The following is a 21,523-nucleotide window of genomic DNA, read 5'->3' as shown; positions in this document are numbered from 1 at the left end:
TCTCAAGAGTACAGTCTCTCATGGTTCATCTTCCCCTCCGATTTCCCCCCATTCACTTTTCCTTTCTTCTCTGATTCACTTTTCCTTTCCTTCTCCTAATGTCCTCCCTGTTATTCCTTATGTTCCACAAGTAAGTGAAACCATATGATAATTGACTGTCTCTCCTTGACTTATTTCACTCAGCATAATCCCCTCCAGTCCCATCCATGTTGATGCAAAAGTTGAGTATTCATGATGGTGTCATTTTCTTTATCCTTACTGATTTTCTTTCTGACTGTTCCAATCAGTTATTAGAAGATGAGTGTTGAAATCTCCAACTATATTTGTGGATTTGTCTGTTTCTTTTTATATTTCTGTTAGTTTTTACTTCACGTATTTTGAAGTTCAAACATATTAGGTGCATAAGCATTTAGGACTTTTATACCTTCCTGATGAATTAACCCTTCATCTCCGGTAATATTCTTATCTCTGAAATCCAGTTTTTTCTGATATTAATATAGTCATTCCACCTTTCTTTGGGCTAAAGTTAGCATGATATATCTTTTTCCGTTTTTTAACTTTTAGCCGATTTATGTCTTTATATATAAGGTCTATTTCTTGTAGGCAGCAAATAGTTGACTCTTGCTTTCTTATCTACTCTGCATATTGATTTGAATGTTGAGAATTTATATTTAATATAGTTATGAATTGGGCTGCCTTAAATCTGTAATCTTGATATATATTTTCTATTTTCCTATGTCTTTGTTCCATTTTTGCTTTTTTCCTACCTTCCTATGAATCAGTTGTGTATTTTTTATGATTTCATCTCCTTCATTGGCTTATTAGTCATTCTTTGTTTTGCTGTGTCAGTGGTCACTACAGTTTACAATGAACACCTTTAACTTTTACAGCCTTCAGATTACATTATACCACTTGAAGTATGCCATAAGAAACTTAACAACAGTGAGTCCTTTCTCCCTCCCTCATTGTGATAGTGTTGTCATATATTTACTTCTTTGATATGTTATTATTATTTTCAGTTAAACAGTCAGTTGTCTTATAAATAGCTATAAATAACAGAAATGTAATTTAAATTCACCCACATAATTACTATTTCTGATGTCCTTTATCTCTCTGTGTAGACAAAATTTCCATCTTCTTCTTGCTTTAAGTATTTCTCATGACATTTCTTGTAGTTCAACTGACAGTTAATTCTTTCAGCTTTTGTATGTCTGGAAATGTATTCTGCCTCCATTTTTTAAAGCTATTTTTACTGACTATAGAATTCTAGATTGGCAAGTTTTTCCCCCTTTCGTTACTTTAGAAGTGCTCCTCCATTGTCTCCTAGTTACATCATTTCAGAAGGAAATCTGCTGTCATGTTAGCTCTTGGTTCGTCTGTATGTAATACAGTTGACCCTTGAACAATGTGAGGGATGGGGCACCAACTCCCTTTGCAGTCAAAGATCTGCATATAGCTTTTGACTCCCCCAAAGTTTAACTATTAATAGCCTACTATTCATCAGAAGCCTTACCAATAACATAAACAGTCAATACATGCTGTGTATGTTGCATTTTTATATACTGTATTCCTACAGTAAAGTAAGCTAGAAAGAAGAAAACATTAAGAAAATCATAAGGAAGAGAAAATACATTAACAGTACTGTCCTATATTAATCAAAAAGAATCCCTGTATAAGTGGACCCACACACTTCAAACCCATGTTATAAAAGGGTCAACTGTACATCATTTTTCTCTGTGTACTTTTAAGATTTTCTCTTTATCACTAGTTTGAAGCAATTTATTATGTACTTTGGTATAGCTTTCTTCACGGTTCTTACGCTTTGGGATTCTTTGAGCTTCTTGGATTTGTGGGTTTATGGTTGTAATATTTTAATATTTTTTCAGATATTTTTTCTGTACCTCCCTCCTTCAGAGACTCCAGTTACATGGTATATGACATATGATACCACTTTCAAGTTCACTTGTGGTTCTCTGTGGTTCTGTTCTTCCCCCTGCCCCCCAACCCCAGTTTCTTTTTCTCCATGTTTCCTCTTGGATAGTTTCTATTGCTCTGTCTTCAATTCACTAATTTTTCTTTTATGATGTCTACTCTGCTGTTATCCCATCTGATGTATTTTTCATCTCTAGAAGTTTGAATTGTGTCTTATATCTTCCATAATTCTGCTTAACATGTTCAATATTTCTCACTTCTCAAATATATGGAATAGGTTACAAAACTTTCAATATCTGTAAATACCAATTTTATAAAAATAGGCTAATTTTGATATAATTAACATGCCATAAAACTCACTCTTCAGTGCTTGTTTTTTAGTATATTACTCAGAGTAGTACAACCTTGACAACTATCTGACTTTAGAATATTTTCATCACCTTAAAAAGAAACCCATGCCTATCACTCCCCATTTCCACCTTCCCCCAGTCCCTAACAACCCCTAATCTACTTTCTCTCTCAATGTATTTGCCTATAATGGACATTTAACATAAAAGGAATTATATAGTATGTGGCTCTTTGTAACCTGCTTCTTTCATTTAGCATGATGTGTCCAGGGTTCATTCATGTTGTGGCATGTATCAGTACTTCATTATTGCTCAATAATATTCATTATATGGCTATGTCATATTTTGGTTTTCCATTCGTCAGTTGATGACCATACAGATTGTTTCTACTTTTTGGTTATCATGGACAATGTTGCTGTACCCGTTCATATAAAGTTTTGTGCGGACCTCTGTTTTCAGTTATCTTGGGTTTGTGCCTACAAATGGAAGTGCTGGATATATCTGGTAACTCTATATTTAACATTTTGAGTAGCTGTCAAACTGTTTTCCAAAGTGCCTGTACCAATTTACAATGTCACACACAATGTATGAGGGCTTCAATTTCTCTGCATCCCTGTCAGCACTGGCTTTTGTTTGTCTTTTTTTCTTATAGCTGTCCATTAGGTGTGATGTGGTATGACATTGTGGTTTTGATTGCATTTCTTTGATGACTAATGATGTTCAGCATCTTTTCACACACTTATTGGCCATCTGTACTTCTTCTTTAGAGTAAGGCCTATTCAAATCTTTGCCCATTTTTTTAAAGATTCATTTACTTATTTTAGAGAGAGAAAGAAAAAGAGCACATGCAAGCATGGGGGTGAGGAGCAGAGGAAGAGAGAGAGAGAGGGAAACTCAAGCATACTTTGAGCTGAGCGTGTGGAACCCAGTGCAGGGCTCGAGCCAGTGACCCTGAGATCACAACCTGAGCCAAAATCAAGAGTTGGACACTTAACCAACTGTGCCACTAGGTGCTCCTTTTTGCCCATTTTTAACCAAGTTTTTGTCATTTTATTGAGTAGTGAGAGTTCTTTATATATTGTGGATACTAGATCCTTATTGGATATACATTTTTTTTTTCATTCTATGGGCTGTCTTTTCACTTTCTTGATGGTGTCCTTTAAAGTGCATATGGTGGTAATTTTTATGAAAACCAGTTTATTTTTCCTTTTCTCACTTTTGCTTTTAGTGTCATGTCTTAGAACCCATTGCCTCATCTGAGATCACAAAGATTTAGTCTTATATTTCCTTCTGAGAGTTTTAAATTTAGAACTGTGATCCGTTGTTAATTAATTTTTGTATACAGTATGAAGTGGTCCAACTCATTCTTTCATGTGTGTATATCCAGTTTTCGCAGCAACATTAATGTTTTCCAATTTTATTATCTTTGTCATTTTGGAGTCTGTTTTAATTAATTTTTTCCCTTATTTTGGGTTGTATTTTCCTGCCTTGCATGTTTGATAACTGTTTATGGGATGTTTTACATGGTTAATTTTACCTTTTTGGATGCTGGATATTTTTGTATTTATGTAGAAGTTCTTAAGCTTTGTTATGGGACAGTTATGTTATTTGGAAATAGTTTGATACTTTCTGTTCTTGCTTTTAAGCTTTGTTAGTTGGTTGCAAGACAGCATTTAGTTTAGAGCTAATGTTACCCCACTCCCAAAGCAAAACGTTTCCAAGTTCTATAGTTGATACACCATGAATTACAAGATTCATACTAGGCCGGTAGAGGCCGGTAGGAACTGTAACTACTCCCAGTTTGGGCACTTGTCCCTCTAAATCCTCTCGGGCGGTTCTTTCCCCAGCTTCTAGTGGTGTCCCACGTGATAGTGCCAATTAGTACTTAGCTGGAGGTGAAGAGGAGCCCTCTGCTCGTCTCTGGAGCTTCCTCCCCAGCCCCTCTTGGAGCAGCTTTCTCCCCTTCACTACTCTGACCTACAAAACCAGGGCACTGACATTCCCAGAATACCAGCTCTGCCTCCTTGTTTTACAGTGTGTCCAGAATTTGTTTAAATCGGCTGTGGTAAAGTAACAGGCATGGAGAACTGCCCTTGGAATAAGAGTTTATTACCTAAAGTTCCCAGGAGGAGACAGGGTAGAGGAAGGCATGAGGAAAGTACAGGGATGCCAGGGTCCACCTTGTTTGGATGGAGAGATTATAGACACTGATTAATTCCAGACAGCAATAGAAAAAATATAAATTTTTTTCCCAAAATTTTAGGTACAGCTAATCACTCGGTGAATAAAAGGAGAATTCATGCTTTCAGACGATTTAGTGAAAAGAAATTTTTAAGAGACAGTAAAGAGACACGTGGCTGGCTCACTCAGAAAAGCGTGCAACTCTTGATCTTGGGGTTGTGAGTTTGAGCCCCATGTTGGGTGTAGAGATTACTAAAAAAATAAATGAACTTTAAAAGAAATAGGAGAAGAAAACATCATTCACACTAAAGGGGATAGAAAGTTGGGAATTAAAAGAAAGCAAAGCATATACAAAACAGGATGGTTGGAATCAGACCAGAGATCTGTGACTGAGACAAATCAGACAGAAATATGTGACTCTGTTAAGTCCCTTTAGATTACGTTTTTAAAGAGGTCTACTTATGATTTCAAGAGACATACTTAAAACAAAATGAGAAAAGATTAAAAAATAAAAGGACAAATATATGAGGCAGATGATGACAGAAAAGAAAGCAATATAACAATAATATGCCAATCAAAATGGAACCCAAGGTACACAATATTTAATGAAAATTTGTAGATGAGGACTTTCTCAGGTATGTGACATCTTGGAAGGGAGAGGGTCAACTTTGCTCATTACATAGTACATTGGGACTAACCCTCAATAAAAATCTTAGGGAGCCTTTAAACCTATTTTGAAATAAACATTTATTTTAGTTGTAACTTTAAAAAAAAAATAAAAGGTCAGGAAAGTTCCACATTAGTAACTACATGCAGTTTCCCTAGTATACATGATTTATCTGTAAGTCTGTGCTTTTAATCGCACCATAGGTCATTTGCTCTGGTGGCTGACGTTAGGCTGTTCTGTCGCTGCTGTGTGTCACTGTTGAGAAAGGCAAGTGAGGGCAACATACCTTTCTTGGCCTCGGTGACACCTCACATCAGACAGTGCTTGCTGTAAGGAAAAGTGGGAATGGGAATTAAATCCAATTATTTTGACTTTTGTGTTCATTGTGTATATTCTAAGTGTTTGACTCTTTTTTTAAATGTAGCTAATGCTGCCTACCTTGGGGGCCAAGAAATGATGCAGGTGGTGAAGCGAGACAACGAAACCATAAGGACATACTTACCTAAGGTAATCACTTTGGTGCTGCAAGGAAGTAAGTAGATGGGCAGAAATATTTACTGAGCGTGAAGTGCTAGAATTGGTTAAGAGTCTGTAAGACCTCCAGGATTTGTAGATTTCACACAGAGTTCTACTTCTAGCTCAAATAAGGTGTTCTTGAAAGTTGCATAGGAAGTAAGTACAGCTGACTGTAGATTTCGGTATATGCTTAAATAAAGTTTACCACCTGTTTTTGTTAGGTTTGCTTCTAGAATCAATGCTTCTCTCTAGGCCCTTCTACTGAGGAGGTCTCAATAATATATAGAATAATGAGTTATATCAAAATGTAAATAAAACACTGGACAAAAACTAACATCACTATGACCTGCTGACTCACCTTTCTTTATTCTCCAGTGCATAAGAATAGGAAAGTTCAGCTCTGACACCAAGACCGGATTTCTCTACAAGCAGGTGCAGAAAGGCAAAGATTGAAATATTTAGCATTTGGAAGTTACTGCTCCAAATGTTAGCATCTTTTTTTTTTTTTTTTTTTTACTTTATTTATTTGTTTCAGAGAAAGAGAGAGCATGAGCAGGAAGAAAGGCAAGGGAGAAGGAGAAGCAGACTCCCCACTGAGCAGGGAGCCCTATGTGGGACTCAGTCCCAGGACCCTGGCATCATGACCTGAGCTGAAGGCAGACGCCCAACTGACCAAGCCACCCAGGCATCCCCAAATGTTTGAGTCTTGCACAAACACATTTGGAAGCACCAGTCTCTGAAACTGGAGGGTACCGTGTTTGAGAATATATCTAAGAACCCTAGAATTGGTGGCTCTGGTACTCCCATGGCGTCATTTGTCTCCTGTCCATTTTGAATAGGATGGAGCTGCACTGTCTAAACATGACAGCCACCAACCACGTGTGGTTCTTTGTGGCTAGTCTGAAAGGAGGTGTGCTGTACATATAACAGACACATTGGATTTCAGAAACTTAGTACCCGTAAGACATAAAATATTTCACTAATATTTTTATATTGATTGCATGTTGAAATGATAATATTTTAGACTATTAGGCTAAATAAAATAGACTATTAAAAGTAATTTCCAAGCACCTGGGTGGCTCAGTCATTAAGTGGCTGCCTTCGGCTCAGGTCTTAATCCCAGGGTCCTGGGATCGAGCCCCGCATCAGGCCAGGAAGCCTACTTCTCCCTCTTTCACTCCTCCTGCTTGTGTTCCCTCTCTCGGTGTGTCTCTCTGTCAAATAAGTATATAAAATATAAATAAATAAATAAATAAAAGTAATTTCATCTATTCTTTTATACTTCTTAATGTAGTTATTAGAAAATTTCAAGTTACAAATTAGCTTATATATTTTTGAGGGGAGGGGGGGCTGTGCTAATCTAGAGTTTTACGGTCAGTGCTAAGCTGTGACATCTGTAGGGTCCGACGCAGGGCGCCCTGCTGAGGGGCCAGCTCTTCCAGGCCCAGGAACCCGCAGTCTGCAGGTCAGATCTCAGATACCCTCCCCCTGGGTTTAGAATGTCTTCATAAACTTTGAAACATTTGACTTCAGCTTGCTACAGTGTTAATTCATATTTTTAGAACCTCCCAATACAATTATCTTAAAGCAAAAAATGTATACTTTCTTTAAAAAAATATTTTTTCAGAATATTGATCTATAGGAGCTTTACCCAAAGAGGACTTTTGAAAATCTGTGTTTGACTTAGGGCCACAGTGGTCATTTTTTTTTTTTTTTTCTAAAATTGCATTTGGCTAGAGATTGAAATTTTGAAGCCAGAAGGAAACCCTCACTGGCTGAATGGGGGAGGTTGGGGCCTCAGAAAAACACTTTCTCCAGGGCTTTCAGCTGTTTCCAGTCATTGAAGGATGTAAAAATACAAGAAAAACAGTATTTTATTTTTCAGCTAAATTATAAGTGAATTTGTTTCAAAAATGCATTTAAGTTCTCAAGGCTAGAAGTTCATAAAAACAACTCATTTCCCAGTTAATAATCAGACCAGCAGAAGCCCACTTCCAAAACTCACACTTGCAGAATGACTAGACCCATCATGTGTCAAAACCCATCTTACCACCTGTGGAAGCCAGCTGCTGTAAAATACTCATCATTTCTGGATCCTGTTTGTATGTTGTGCTCAGAAAGAGGTCAAAAGATGGTGCTAACTTATTCCTGTCCTAAGTTAAATCCATATGCAAGTGTAATCATTCCCAGATCGAAGTCTGCTTATGGTAACTGTGTCAGGACTGTAAGTTTACTAAAACTTTTATAAGAGAAATACGGGAGTATAATGGTAGACAGCAGGCCATTTCAAGGTTATTATTAACACAGTCACAGGAATAAACTTTTCCAACTACAGAGAATAGTTTTGTTTTGTTTTCTTAAGATAGCACAAAAGGTACTTATGGAATTTGGGAAAGCGAGGCATTGTTTAGTTTAATGATGCAAAACTACCTTGCCATTAATTGATTATCTTTTGTACCGACTCAGTTTGATCCCTTCACCAGAATAATACAGTTCCAGTTCCTAAGTGAAACGAGGTACAGAGAGACAGGAAGTTTATTGCAACTTTTTGTTTCTGTAATGAAAAAAGAGGAAACATGCTGTAATTTAATATTGGTGAAGTTGAATCGACACACGTCCCAGTCTGCTTGAGAAAATAAGGAAACTCGAAAGGGCACGTAGTTCTAGGAAAGTGGTGGGCATTGCTTTCCAAACAATCCTGATATGTTGTTCAACTTGAAAACCAATTCCCAAGACTAGACATACCCGTTTCTGGATACTCTAGTCAAGGATACTCTGTCCCATTTCAGCCCCAAACAGAGGCGGTCAAAAACTATATACCTACCCAGGACTGTCCAGTGTGAAGACTCCATGAGCCCCACATATTTTGTTGCAAAAATACTTGGAGGTATCTCAATTATTCAACAAATTTTAAAGCAGTTCTGAAAAATGTGTCTTTATGCCATCTGGTCAGGAAGCCACAAGCAAGTTAGTCTAAAAATCTACTACATCATGTGGATGGCTTTGGGATTTTTTCTGATCCCCTAGAAAACTATCGTACCATCATCTGCAGGCTTTGGTTCTACATTCAGATTTTCCGCCACTGGATTTCCATTGTCCACGTGTCCACTTTTTATCTTCTTGAGGAAAGTGGGTCTTTTTAACTCGGAAAAATCTACTGGGCTGATTGCCAGCCTGCCTGCCTGCCTGCCTGCCTGCCCTCCCAGGTCTAGAGACTTCATACATGGTATCAGTTGCATTTATTAACAGAGCTTCAATACTACCTAGAGTTGCTGCCCTTTCTTGGAGCAAATATACCAGACTCACAGTTCTTTCCAAGAGACCTGTGGCATCACAGACTGTGTTCTATCTTCACCCGACTGAATCCTACCTGTCCTTTGAAACTTGGCTCCATTGTCATCACCAGGAGGCCTTCCCCAGCCCCTGGTTTTGGTTAGATGTTGCTCCCCAGCTTTCCTGGTTCCCTGTGTAGTTTATAATATTGCCTTTTTTGCACAGTATTTAAGAGGTTAGTTTGCCCCTCTTGTCTATCTACAGGTCAGGAACTATGTTTTTTCTCATCTTGGTATCTCTAAAGACTCAGAACAATGTAGGACACCTGTGGAGTTAATAATTAATTGTGTACTGGATGCATGGATAGATGGATGGGGAAGCCATCAAGGTAGAGATTCTAAGCCTCTTTTGTGCCATGGGTCTGTTTGACCCTCTCATGCATGGACCCCTACTCAGAGTAACGTTTTTAAGTGCATAAAATAAATACATGAAATTACTACCAAAAAAAGCAATTATATTGAAGTGTAGTTATCACAATAACTTAAAAACAGATTTGTGGTATATAGTTTGTACACCTTTATTAACACATTAAATAATGAGATATAATAGCAGTCAGAATTAGTACTGTGAATTTGTAGCAGTGAGCTAAGTAACTTTTTAGTTATCTTCACCAAATTTTCTGTGATTTGAAAATTTCCATAATTTTATAGGTAACAAAATATAGATGTTACTCAACTATTGTTTGTTGCCTGTATTCCTAACTGAAGGAAATACTAAGTTATAGTTAGAGGTTGGCAAAAATAAAGATGTCCTCTTTTTTCCCAAGCAGGTTTACATTACCCCTCCCCCACTGTCACCACGTCCACATGAACCCATGTGGACCCACAGACCCCCAGTGAGGAAGCCCTACTCTAGAGACACCAGACAGGGTGAGGCAGCATGGTGGTGTGGCTTGAGCGCTGGCCTGAGGAATAAGAAGCCATGAAACGCTACGCTAAAAAGACAAGGTTATTTTGAGCTGTGGGGGAAGTAGTGCATGGTCTCAGCAAAGGGGTAATGATCAGGGTCATATACAAAATGTTTGGCCACTGTCTGACAGCCACTGACTCATCCGAGCCTGTGCCATCCGCGAACCGCCAGCCCGTTGAGAGCGACCAGTTCACATCAGTCAGCCCTAAGAATGTGGCTGGGTTAACAAGTGAGAGGGATTATTGGGGTGGCGGGGGATGTATGGAAAATATCGGAGCAGAGGAGATTTGAGATAGGAAGATCACTCGAAAAGCTTTTACAAGGACTGAGGCAGTGGGATGGGGGCGGAGAGGAGGGAGGACAGGGGAGATTTAGAAAGTAGAAGCAGAAGCACTTATACTAATAGCACATGAGAGAATAGAGAAGGAAGCGTCTCAGGTTATGTCTCTGTATTGAGATCGGTACAAGCTAGGGGATGTGGGACAAGTACCAGCAAGCCGTGGGAGGTGGTTGAGAAAGTAGTTCCTGTGGGTACTTTGTCTGAGAGAGCTGTGGGACCACCAAGCAGACACGTGTGTGAAGCTCAGAATGGTGGTCGGGGCAGAATTTCCATTCGGATATAATGATGACAGACTTGAAGCCGTGAGCCTGGATAACTGTAGCAAAAGGAAGTAGTATGTGGAGAGAAGACATCTAAAGATTGATCCTTGAGAGAGCAGAGCTTGAAAGGTTGGGAGGAAGTAGAGGAGCTAATGAACAAGACAGGAGTTGGAGAGGAGGGATGGGAATGAGAACCAGGATAGAATAAACCCAAGTAAGAGAATCAGCTCTACCTTTTCCCCACCCCAATCCCAATTCTTTGGGGAAGCCCTGGGGTATGTAATGCTTTATGAGGCACCTGGTGTGTCTGAGGCAAATAGGTCCGCATTCCCTTGTTCTGTCATTGTTCTAAACTGTAAGGGAATGTATGTCTCATTCGCAGAAAAGCGAATTAGTGTTTGGTTTAGAAACTTGAAGTTTTCATTTAAAACTCACTTAGGAGGGAAATTCTAAACTGCCGTGACCATCTCTGGCCTGGGCGTATGGAAACAGCTGGTGTGTGCTACTGCCAGCCCGGATCTGAACCTCACTATCAGACAGCAGGGGTCTCGGGTCGTTCCCAGCAAGAACACACGAGGTGCAGCTTTGTGACAGAGGCGGGCAGCCGTCGAGGGGCCACCTGCAAAGTGGTGCTGCCCCTGCCCCCAGAGGGTCAGGCCACGGTGACAGGGTGGTTTGGGAAAGGGGCAGAATGCCCTCGGGAACGGGAACTCCTCCGCCATGGCTCTTTTCTTGGCCCACCTGAGCCCAGAGGTGCCTGTTGCCTTTGGGAAGAAACCCAGTGCAGTTGTTTGCAGACTGGGGCGTGCAAATCCTTCAGACATGCGCACGTCCTGCTTAGCAGAGCGTGGGAAGCGCTGCCTGGACCAGCTAACCGGGACTGCCCGCCGCACCGCGGTCCGAAACGGATTGTGTTAGTTCTGCCGGTTTCATTTGAAACCTATTCGGAGTGTCATAATCATCCTGGAAATACGTACATTTGTCTTTATCTCAATCATTTTGACCTTGGGAGCTTTATCTTAGGCGCTTGTGTTAGCGTACCCTGAGTTCTCCAGGGGAGCGTGGTTGAAAGAAGCTGGTGTGTACTGCGGGGCAGTCTTCTGAGTCACAGCCTGAGGTTCAAACCCCAGCTCTACCACTCGCTTCCTTACGGAACCTTGACTAAGTTACGTGACCTCACTGTGCCTCCTTTTTTCATCAATAAAATGGTTTGATAATAGTATCTAGTATCATACATTTGTTCCAAAAATATAATGCTGTAATTCATATAAAGGCCTTCCAAGAGTATCTGGCATATACTAAGCATTCAAAGAAGTTTATTATTATTATTATTATTATTATTATAAAGTTAGTTATATCCTAGATATGCCTCTAAGTGCTTTCAAAAGACTATTTGCTTAACTTCTCCCCCCACACACTCCTTCCCAGATATTTTCATTCTGTAGCAAAAGATTTCAGTGATATTAAATATAGAGCCAAGAGACTCTGGAATGTCCCAGGCCCGTTCTAGATCACAGACACTGCTCCCCTTGAGATGCCTAGGGGAGATGTTGTACGGGAACGAACAGTGGTAAAGAGAAGTACTTAATCTTTCCAGGACTTGGTCCAGTACCCTCATGCAGAGAATTCAGATGAGCTGAACTTGGCCATTTCTCTAAGTTAGTTAAACAAGACGCTTCAGCACATCTGCTAGTTTCCAGAGGCATATGACCAGGAAGAAACAGAAACACAAGGCGATAAATTTGTTCCCTATGCCTCAGACTCTGTAGCCTCGCCAGAAGAAAATCGACACCTCGGGTCAGCTTCTTACGCTAGTCCCGCGTGAGAAAGAGACAAAGCTGGTCACTAGCTGGTCCACTACCTTTAGGAGTGAGTGTGTTCTGGCCCTTTACACTTGAGGTACCCAGGAAAGAGAGAGCCTCACTCTGCAAGCCTGTTGTTGTGCCACTGGAGAGGGACCCAGTCGGTCACCCACCAGCCTGCCTCCTCCCCCTCTTCCTTTGGTGCCTCAGTTCCCAGTGCTCCCCGAGGTGCCTGCAGAGGGAAAAAGGGCTCAGTGGTCATAAAGGGTTGTGTTGTCTCCTCCATCCCCAGCCATGTTTCTTCATCTTTGGGGATTTTAATTCGCATGTTCTCAAGAATGATAATGGAGCCAATTCTGGATAAAAGGAAGAAAGGAAACAAGGTAAATTGGAAAGTGAATTTCCTAAACTGTCTCCCTTTCTTTAGCAATTCTTCAAGTTCCTAAAAAGGGTTGCTCAGAAAGACTGTAGTGAAATTGTAAAGCTCTGGGACTGCTGCCCCTCTGTTCCCAAGAGGCATGTGATTTTTAAATAACGGGAAAAAGGCTTATGTTACAGAATAGGCCTCTGAGGGTGGAGGGTCCGACTGTCCTGTCCAAGAGGAAAGGCAGCAGCCTGCCCTGGGTTCTCTGCAGGGGTGGGTGCATGCAGAAGGCTTAGTACCCTGAGCCTCAGAGTGTGGCGGGGAGGAGAGGATGCAAACAGGGAAATAAAGCAGGACAGGGAGATCTAGCTGGGAGGTAACTAGGTGTTTGGGTTCAAATTTGACCCCTTGGTAGTACTTTATGACCACTGAGCCCTCTTCCCTCTGCAGGCACCTCAAGGAGCAGTGGGAATCGATGGGGTACTAATTTGACCCTGCTTTGTATCTGATCTTTGGCTACTTTGATCATAAACAAAACAAAAACCACAAACAAACCCAAACCTGTCAGGTGGCAGTTATTTCTGAGAAGGAGAGGAAACGTGAAGAAAACAGGAATGACAATTTTTCTGACTTCTTAAGAGCACAAAGGAGACAATGTGTCTCCTCCCTGAGCATCTACACCATTGCTCTGGTTACTGTCGCGAAGATGCCACGGCTTTCCCTGCCGCAAGCGTGACAGCTCAGGACTCTCTCTAAAGAGGTGGGCTTGTACACACGCTGGGCACACAGGGAGCTGCAGCCCTTTGTGGAATGCTGGCAGGGGAGTCCCTGTGCGGCCCAGGAAAGCAGGAGGCCTTACCTCTGCTGCTGCTGGAGCCCAGGGGCTCCCCCCGGGAACCCGACCAGGAGGGGAAGTGGCAGCCTCCGAATACTAGTGCCGTCCTTTATTTTGGAAGACACTCGACCAGGAATACTCAGATGGCACTGCAGTGTGGGCTTCAGGTCTCATTAATAAGTAAAAGTGGCGAGAGTCACCTCAGCGAGCCAAGCGTGAATGGTGGCTTGATGACAGGGCCTGTGCCTCACGGTGTATTTGGTTGGCGACTAATCTTGGATCTTCCAACCAAGGTCTTTCCAGTATATTCCCCGTGATCTTCTCAAGGGAATACAGCGTGTGTGTGTGTGTGTGTGTGTGTGGAGAGAGAATGTGTGTGCACTATATGATAATATATATAATAAAATGCTTTGTTTTAGGCTTAAAGAAAGTATATAGGGGCGCCTGGTTGGCTGAGTCAGTTGAAGCAACTGACTCCTGATTTCAGCTCAGGTCATGATCCTGGAGTCCCAGGATCGAGCCCCACATTGGGCTCCCTGCTCAGCAGGTAGTCTGCTTCTCCCTCTGGCTCTCCCCCATCTTAGCTCTCTCTCTCTCTCACTCTCTTTCAAATAAATGAATAAATGAATTTTTCTTTAAAAAAAAAAAAACAACCAAGGGCTCTAAAAAATGTATTTTAAGATAGGATTTTTTGTTAGTGATTAGCTAAATCAAAAATACAAACTTAGGTCATAAGATGATTTCTAGCATTTCTTTTGCTCTTAAAATAAATCCTCTGTTCATAACGCATGAAAGCCAACTTTCAACTCAAAATGTGTACTAAAACCAAGCTTTGTTGACCCCTTCGGGGCAGAATTCTGGTTTTCCTATGTTGGGCTCCTGTAACAGTTCCTCTCTCTCTGCCTGTTGTACTGAAGGGCCAGTTTGTACATGCCTGTGTTTTTCCCTAGTCTGGCAGCTTCTCCAGGCCAGAGCTGTTTTACTCACTTGTGAATTTCAACCACTTCGCCAATCCTAGATGGGAAATAGCGTTAGAGTCATTTTTGGTGGGACTGCTTTGAGTCCGTGAGTTTCAGCAGCAAAAAGTGAGAGAAAAAAAACACCCACATGAGAAAAGACAAATGTGGTTTTTGTATGGTGGCAAACTACAACAATTGGTAGAGACATTTCTGCAGGGACGGATCTCCTTAGGGGTGCACTGAAAGCTAAAGGAAAATAATCTGTGAGCGTAGAGACTTTCGTAACCGTAATTCCACCTTACCACAGAAAACACGTGAGGAAAAGCAAAAAGCAGTCCTGAGAAGTCAAAATGTACAACAACTGGAAAATTAAATTTTGTGTTTAATAGAGAAGTGAATTACTTAACATGACAGCAATTTGGAAACACAGAATAATTTCCATTCAATAATGTGTACTTTTTATCAACTCTCATGCGTATCAAAACGAGTGCCAAGGAGAAAGAAACTACAGGAAATAATTTATCTTCTAACAACCCTTTAGATTTAAAAGTGCCGCTGATAGCCTCAGATTCTCAGGTAACAATTCTGGTAATTTCCTGGCAGTTATCCCGCCCATGACACTCAGCACCCTGGAACTGCATAGACGGTGAGGAAGCCTGTAAGTAGAGGCGTTGGGGGGTGCCTGGGTGGCGCAGTCAGTTAAGCGGCTGCCTTTGGCTCAGGTCACAGTCCCAGGGTCCTGGGATCGAGCCCTATGTCAGGCTCCCTGCTCGGTGGAGAGCCTGCTTCTCCCTCTCCTCCCTGCTTGTGCTCTCTGTCTCTCTCTCTCATTCTCTCTCAAATAAATAAATAAATAAATAAATCTTTACCCCACCTCCCCAAAAAAGTACAGATGTTGGGTGTGCCCCTACCCTTGCTGGCCACACTCAGTTTTCAAAGCCAGTTTAAGACCCCCCCCTCCCCCAGTCTTTAGGTTTATATGTTTTCATAACATGGGTCAATTCATTGTTAATTGTAGAGGGTAGTAAAAAGAACTGATCAGGAATGTTTTCCCTGGATTTATAACCCACCACTTGTTTGAACTTAAGCAAGGTACTCCCACTAAGCCTCAGTTTCCTTTTCTGTCAAATAGGGATGAAATGCCTCCCTCAGAGTGTTGTTGTGAGGACTCCTTGAGTCCAGAGCTTAGCACGTTATTCTCAGTTTTTATCGGTTCATTATTATGTGTCATGATGGAGATTTGCTTTGACAGAGCGATATAGAGCAGTGTACACTCTTAACGACCAGGCTTCGGTGTCCAGTTCTTTCTTTCTTTCTACTTCACCTGTCTGCTCCCACCCCCCACTAGGACCTCTACACACCCCATCCTTTTTCAGTTTCCTGTTGAGGGTTACAGATGCAGAGTTTTCTGTTCAGATCTATTGCCTGTGACTTGTAATCTATAGGGACGGGAAGTATCTTGAGCCAGTGTATGTAAAGGCATTAGAATAGCCATGTGTTTTATATGTAAGCCAAGATTTTTATAGAGGGCCCTTCGTGAATATAGTCCAAAGAAGAATTACAGGAAAAAAAAAAAAAAAGACCTTACCCCACCATCACTTAGAGATTTAACAAAATCTAGCCCACTCTAAATGGTTACTAGCCATGGAGAATTGAACAACAAAATTTGATGAACATATGGGAGATCTGGAATCCTTACTACTACACGGTCTTGAACACTTAGTGTTAAGGTTCCTAGTACATGCCTTGGGCAGCGCATGCGCGTAACTGCTTGTATACGACTGGTCTCTTGGTGTAGGTAGGTGTAGGATCCCTGGGATCCATGCTTATTGTTCCTGCTCAGCTGTCTGACACTTTCACGCATGAGGGAAGGAATGGTGTTTCCCTAGTGCTGAGCCTCGCCAAGCTGGACTTTTCAGTGGAGGCATTTCAAGTGGTGATTGCCCCACTAAAAAGGAAATGCCGAGTTCTCCACAGAAAGAGAATGAGGCAGAAGTGGCAGCAGGCGCATACGGTGGTGATCGTCCTCCTCATCAGAGAGACTCCTGGGGAGGTCTTTCTGCCTGGCCCTCCTTCTGGGTGACCCTTTCATAGTAAGCCTTTTCACAAGACCTCACCATCAGCTTGGGCTGGTGCAAGGGCTCCCAGAGAGCCTTTCTCGGTGTTCAGGAATCTTCCAGCAAGAGAGTGCGCTGGAGCAGAGGAACACCCCTGATGGACACAAGTCCAAGTCAGCATTTCCAGATTTCTCAGCACTGTTTCATACTCTGAGGAAGTGCAGAGCCACTGGGCACGATGACTGCTCCATATGCTGTTTCCCAGATAAAATTTAAAAGATTCTTATGGGTAAGGGTAGGGCGTGGTGTAGAGAGAATCTAAAGTTATTAGGCCTGTTGGTAGGTAATTAATGCCTGCAGGCAGCCGGTCCTCCCAGCAATACCTCAAGGGAAACTGTGGCAGGGTGTTGCTGGCCAAAATAGTGGCCCACTGCCCATGAGGTTATAGCATGCCTGAGCTGTGGAGAGACTGACCCCCTGAAGCAAGGAACCAGGCCACTGCCAGGCCCTCTGGTCTCTAGCAACAGGAAGAACTTCCCATTCTGCTAAGAGCCATGGCATAATGAATTTCGGCTTTAGGGCCTTTGGAGTGCCCAGAAATGGTTGTAGTGAGCAAAAACCAGGAGGATAAAACAAATAAGTGAGCAGCCTATGAGCCACAAAGCCTTTACAGCATTCAAAACTAAAACCCCAGGTGACACCCAGAAAAATCTCGATGACGTAATTCAGAGGAAGTCTGCACCTCAAGGTTTACTATTAGTAATTGACTCTCTGGACTACTGCATCACATATTTTCCTCTTTAAAGTATTAACTATCCTTTTAGGGGTGCCTGGGTGGCTCAGTGGGTTAAGCCTCTGCCTTCAGCTCACGTCATGATCTCAGGGTCCTGGGATCCAGCCCTACATCGGGCTCTCTGCTCAGCAGGGAGCCTGCTTCTCCCTCTCTCTCTGCCTGCCTCTCTGCCTACTTGTGATCTCTCTCTCTCTCTCTGTCAAATAAATAAATACAATCTTTAAAAATATGTAAAGTATTAACTATCCTTTTAAATATTGGTTAAGTCATAAGGTGATTGTAATAAAGACCAGTGTTTTTGTAAACGCAGTCTCTCTTGTCCATATTCAGCTAGTGGATTTAATGGCTGTAGAGCAGAATCCGTGGACAGTGACACATGTGCCCATCCTGTCCTCCACCACACCTTGACTCCTCCAGTTTCTTGTCACCATTGTAGCCAGAGTACATATCCTACCATGCAGACCTTATCATGTCACTTCATTGTGTGAAGTCCTGGGGACTTCCGGTTTCCCCCACTATCCCAAAGTCGAGCATTCCTGTGAAACCTTTTGTAAGCTGAAACGGCATAAAGCAAAGAAGCAATTATCTTTAATCTATATGGAGAAAAATTTTTTGAGTGGTCCCAGACCCCAAAAATAAGCTCTCGTAGGCTTTTCTGATACCTTAGGACACATCTTGCTAGTGGGTATACAGAGCGAATCGAGGTAAAGCAGAGATGCTTGCAGACACAGTTCAGGGTTCCGGCGGCTTGATGTGCAGTGGGGTTCCAGGGGAAGGTGCTCAGGGGAGCCGTGCACACACACGCAGCACGCGGCCTCTCTACCTGCCCGCTGCCAGACGAACACTGAGCACTGCTTTCACTTTTCACCCTTATTCATAAAAGCAAAAAATCTCTTTGGATTTCTTTCAGTTGGCAAAAACAGGTACTAACATAAGTATTTCAGAGACGCAAAGCAGCAGAACACAGACTTTGGAAAAGCAGGGGATATATGTGTGTGTGTGTGTGTGGACAGGTCTAGATCAGTTTCCAGTAAGGCTCTTAGTAATGTCCTCACAGAGGCTGTGTCTCCCTGCAGCTGCTTGCCGTCACCCGAAGTAGGGCTGGGTCACCCGCCCACTGAGTCAGCACATTCTCCTGCTACGTGGAGCCTGTTCTTAGAAATGTTACAGACACTCTCAGGATTCTGGTCACATTTCATCTGCTACCTTGAGAAGCCTGAGTCTATCTGATTCATCTTTGGATGCATTCAACAAACCTATCGCATCCACCTACCATGTGGCTGCATGGAAACGGTGAGGTGTGTAATGAATGGTCACTAGGCTCTCAATGATTACATCTCAGTAACTCGTCCTCGTCCTCACCAATCATCTCTCCAGTGCCCATCCCAGCCTCAATGTACACGTCCTTTAAGTGGATCACGGGTGATCTCTCACACAGGACTCTCCCTCCTTATACGGGAATGGATTTCTTTCCATCAGATGCCTCTTAATTCACTCCCATACACCATGAAGGTCACTGCCTCAAGAGAGCCATGCTCTGGAGGGGGCCTTGGGACTAGCCTGCAGGGCCAGAGACGGGAGCTGTTTCCAAAGCATTGCAGGTCGCTGGTGTCATGTTTGTGTTGGAAGAGGAAAATATTTTCTAATACAATGTTTTTGTCTTGTCTTTTAGCTTACATTTTACTATGGAACTATAGATGCTTGGTGTCCAACGGCATACTATGAAGACATAAAGAAAGAATTTCCAGAAGGAGATATTCGACTCTGTGAGAAAAAAATCCCTCATGCTTTTATCCTCCGTTTTCCGCAGGAAATGGCTGACATGGTAGCTGACTGGCTAAAGGATGATCTGTCCAAAATCTAAGTCCTGACCTGCAGAAACATGACTGAGAGCTAGTACATAGCAGCAGTGGCTGTGCCTTCTCTTAGTAACACCCTTAGTAGATAAGTGTTCATTGTTAACGTTTGATATTAGACAACAAAAACAAAAAGAACCTCTTGGCTTGTTATCTGCTCCCAGCTAGCTCCCCATACCACCGGCTGAAGTAAACACAATGAAATACACCACAGGTTTAACAGCACATTTTCCAAGACTCAGGGAACACAGTGATCAGTGACCTAAACAAGACCCCTTATGTTTGCGCAAGATACCCCAGTGGCACCCTGCAGTTGATTTTAGTAGGCAGGATCCTTGTAGACCAAAGGAAGTCTAAATTTAGTTGATTTTAATCCAATTACCATGTGGAATAGGCTCTCCTAGAGGACATTATGAAAAACACACTAGGAAATGTAAAAGAGAGCAGTGAATATAAAGTGTAGAGTCAGATACATAAGTGTATGAGATCATGAGGACACACATTCCAGTAGCAGGAAGTGATGAGTAGTGGATCTCGGACGTGGACCTGGGTCTCCCTTAAAGACAGAAGCTGAAGATGAGCCTGGACTAACTTTGAGGTCATCAGAATTCAGCTGGCTACCAGCACAGCCTGCGTGCCCCCTGCACCCCGATACTACCTTGCAGCATGTCATGAGCCACAAGCAGAGCCAACATCAGGGGAGGCACGGCTTGTCTGCATCTCTGAGAAGCTTCCCGGAGGAGTGAGATTTCCTGGTCACTCTTCATCAGAGAATAAAGTTCACCAGACATTCCTTGGGCCAAGGAACTCGGTAAGAGTTGTTGACTGCGCCTCCTGCCACGAGACAGCCCCGAGCTCTGTGCTGAGCACCAGCCTGCCAGGCTGTGAGCTCTTGGCAGGCTCCTCTCCTGTGGGGCTAGGATGTAGAGGCCTGGGGTGTCCCAAAGCCAGCCTGTACCTGCCTCATGGAGTTGCTTCTGCTGTGATTTTTCCAGTGAAACTACATTGAGGACCAACTAGGAGCCAAATACTACGCTAGGCATCAAGGAACGAGTTCTTGGCTATGTCATGATTCTTTTCTTCTGAAAAATCTTCCAGTAAGTAATTTTTGAGAGGGCATCTTTCAATCGGTGAAGAGAGAATTACCATAAATGAGTTCTGCATTTCCGCCCTGGCTTTGTTAGTGGGAAAGAAATTGTTTGACTGTTGAACCAAAACAGGCCATGATGGATTATGTGAATTCACCTTCTCCAGATACCTTGAGGTCCAGTAGAGAAGAAGCTTGTTCTCCAGCCTAGAGTAGGCCCACAATATTTCTGCCTTCCCTAAAATCACTCAATCCTGGGACCCTAGGAACCAATAATTCCCACTGACAGCAGTGATAGTTGACAGTTGATCAGAAACATTCAGTTTTCCCCAAAGGAGACCCCTCATGGTGTTATCATTCCTTAAGAACAATAGGTTGTTGTCCTTCCTTCCAAAGCCTAAAGCCCCAATGAAAGATTCCGCTCTGATATGCTGCCAGCCCAGTGGTGAGTGTTGAGCGAGTTACTGTCCCTTGGCATGGCTTCTGCATCCGAGCAAATGACTTCTCGGAGGGGAAGAGCCAAGCCCCTAGGCAAGGAGTGCTCTTGGCCCTGGAGAGAAGCCAGGAGACACGCATTGGCACAGGCCTGCACATACAGTCCCAATCGGCCTCTGTGTGGGAAGGCCTTCTGGAAATCTGATGTTAGAAGCTGAGGATTCCTGTCTCCAAAGTGCCTTGTGTATAGGAGATGCTCGGTCGTACTCACTTGAAGCCCTCGAGCAAGTCGTGGGTGAATCACACCTACTCAGAGAAGAACACCCCAGCTTTCCTTTCAGCATAATTTCTATTACTCCCTATTTCACAAGTCCACATGTATGACATTGTGTCTTATTTTGGTTTGTCCGAGCCTAAAAAATGGTAAAAAGTAAAATGATAAAGTAAATGATATGGGCTCATTTTCTGTTTATCATCTGATCACCAAATGAATTTTCAAAATAAATGTTTTACTAGCACTTACGACTGCCCGGCCTGATCTCTGTGTTGAGGGAGGAGGGTGTAAGCTCAGCAGTCCCCCTGAGTTAGACTCGGGCCAAAGTCTTTCTGTTAAATTCTCAGTACTTCTTCTAGGGAAGGAAGAATACGATTTTAGGAGATTAAAGTTCATTTTATTTTGTTAGGAATTAAACAAAAGACTCAATGTTCTCATGCATTTGTATGAGGTGATGATATGGTATAAGAATTCTGGAGGCTGCATCCTCAGTGTGATTTTTAGGCGACTTTCTCTAATTTTCCATGCCTCGATGTCCTCACTTATAAGATAGGATTAATAATAAAGCATGCCTCA

At 42.4% G+C, this 21,523-nt stretch overlaps 1 protein-coding gene across 3 annotated transcripts in view; it reads left to right on the top strand.

Annotated features, from left to right (window-relative positions):
* The window catches only part of LDAH (lipid droplet associated hydrolase), a 105,266-nt gene extending 85,363 nt beyond the window's left edge, over positions 1–19,903 (top strand). For all 3 annotated transcript variants that reach the window (XM_032866915.1, XM_032866917.1, XM_032866916.1), the window contains exons 6-7: positions 5,552–5,634; positions 18,968–19,903. In XM_032866915.1, coding sequence (XP_032722806.1) covers positions 5,552–5,634; positions 18,968–19,159 — 275 coding nt within the window. In that variant the 3' untranslated portion in view covers positions 19,160–19,903. The remainder of the gene's footprint in view (positions 1–5,551; positions 5,635–18,967) is intronic.
* Positions 19,904–21,523: the final 1,620 nt, after the last annotated feature.

The sequence above is a fragment of the Lontra canadensis genome, unplaced genomic scaffold (assembly GCF_010015895.1).
Source record: "Lontra canadensis isolate GAN:19392208 unplaced genomic scaffold, GSC_riverotter_1.0 scaffold32, whole genome shotgun sequence".
NCBI lineage: Eukaryota > Metazoa > Chordata > Mammalia > Carnivora > Mustelidae > Lontra > Lontra canadensis.
This window is presented reverse-complemented; position numbering and strand designations above follow the sequence as displayed.